At 40.6% G+C, this 1406-nt stretch overlaps 1 protein-coding gene across 1 annotated transcript; it reads right to left on the bottom strand.

Moving 5' to 3' along the window:
* Window positions 1–408: 408 nt before the first annotated feature.
* LOC117109143 (probable N-acetyltransferase camello) lies at window positions 409–1068 on the bottom strand. Its single transcript, XM_033251392.1, has one exon. The coding sequence runs from the start codon at window positions 1066–1068 to the stop codon at window positions 409–411; it is 660 nt and encodes a 219-aa protein (XP_033107283.1).
* Between the last annotated feature and the right edge of the window lie 338 nt (window positions 1069–1406).

Raw genomic sequence — 1406 nt, 5'->3', positions numbered from 1 at the left:
GTATAGACAAAAAAGTTTTGTCTTTTACTGAAAACATTTTTTGTTCTTCTACTCGTGTCTCATAGGCCTATTTATATATCCCCAGTGAAGGAAATCTTTTGAAATACATGTCACATCAAAAAGCTTGCCAACTCGGCCCTTCGCCAACTCGGACCATCGACTCGGCCCTAGCTCTGCACAGTCGGCTCTTAACCAGCTTGGCCTACATAACCGATTCGGCCCACACCTACTGGGCACTTGTCAACTCGGGCCGAGTCGGTATGGTCCAAGGCTGTGGTGGGAGTATACTATTGGTAACATAGTACAGGCCCTGCATACTGCTATGGATCTTATAAGTTCCGTCAGTATTTAATAAAATATTTTCATAAACATTAGGTATCAATGTCTGATGGTTGAAAAACAGGCTTATCAGTTATAACGATTAATCAGCTTTCGGCACTCATACTTGATAACTGGACACCCCTTTTCTTCGTATGGTACCACCGAAAATCCAAGTTTCCTATAAAGATTCAGGGCTCGTTGAAGACATTCAGAACATTCAAGCTTAACCTCTTTATATCTGGCTTCCTGGCAAAATTTAAGAGCATGATCCACAAGCTTAATTCCCAAGCCGTGTGACTGAAATTCCCTTTTCACAACTAAACGTTTAAGTTCTGCTATCTCTTTATCATCTGTTTCAAGGATAGCTACAGTTCCAACAATTAATCCATCAACACTTTTAGCAACCCAGTAATTAGAGCGATCACCGGCGTAATACTTGCCAATATCCAAAATATCTTGTTGTTTACTGACATATGCTGATACCTCGCGGTGAAGATAAACGAAAAACACATACAGACTGATACATAATGAAATTAATGTTAGTGTTACAGAGGCGCTTAAGCCGTAGACCACAATTACAATTGCGAGAAACACTACCTGGTACCTAAGTTTTCTGATGCAACGCAGGAAGAAGTTGGGTTTATGTTCTTCTAAGAAGACATGTTTAAACAGGTTAGCACAGGCTAGGAAATCTTTATTTTCTGCAGATGTTATTGTGACACCCATCGTATTTCTACGCTCATCCATGGGTGCAGGTCAACTCGGCCACAAGTCAACTCGGCCACAAGCCAACTCGGCCACAAATCAACTCGGCCACAAAACTTTCGGCTGCAGTCAACTCGGCCACAAGTCAACTCGGCCACAAGTCAACTCGGCCACAAGTTAACTCGGCCACAAGTCAACTCGGCCACAAGTTATTTATAATTAAAATGAAATGTAAATACGGTATTACAGTTTCTGCATCCTTTTTCTTCAATATGATTAAAATGAAGTACACAGTATATTTTAGTAAAATTCTGATTATCGTCACATCGTCGTGAGATCGTTGTATACATTTCTTCACACTGTAATCTTATTCAACAGAG

The sequence above is a fragment of the Anneissia japonica genome, unplaced genomic scaffold (assembly GCF_011630105.1).
Source record: "Anneissia japonica isolate Jap-2015-1 unplaced genomic scaffold, ASM1163010v1 scaffold73059_len2400_cov193, whole genome shotgun sequence".
Classification (NCBI taxonomy): Eukaryota; Metazoa; Echinodermata; class Crinoidea; order Comatulida; family Comatulidae; genus Anneissia; species Anneissia japonica.
Note: the sequence above shows the minus strand (reverse complement) of the source record. Positions and strands in the feature narration are given on the sequence as shown.

Coding starts and splice junctions, on each gene's coding strand:
- LOC117109143 (XM_033251392.1), bottom strand. CDS start 1,068: ATGGATGAGCGTAGAAATACGATGGGTGTCACAATAACATCTGCAGAA.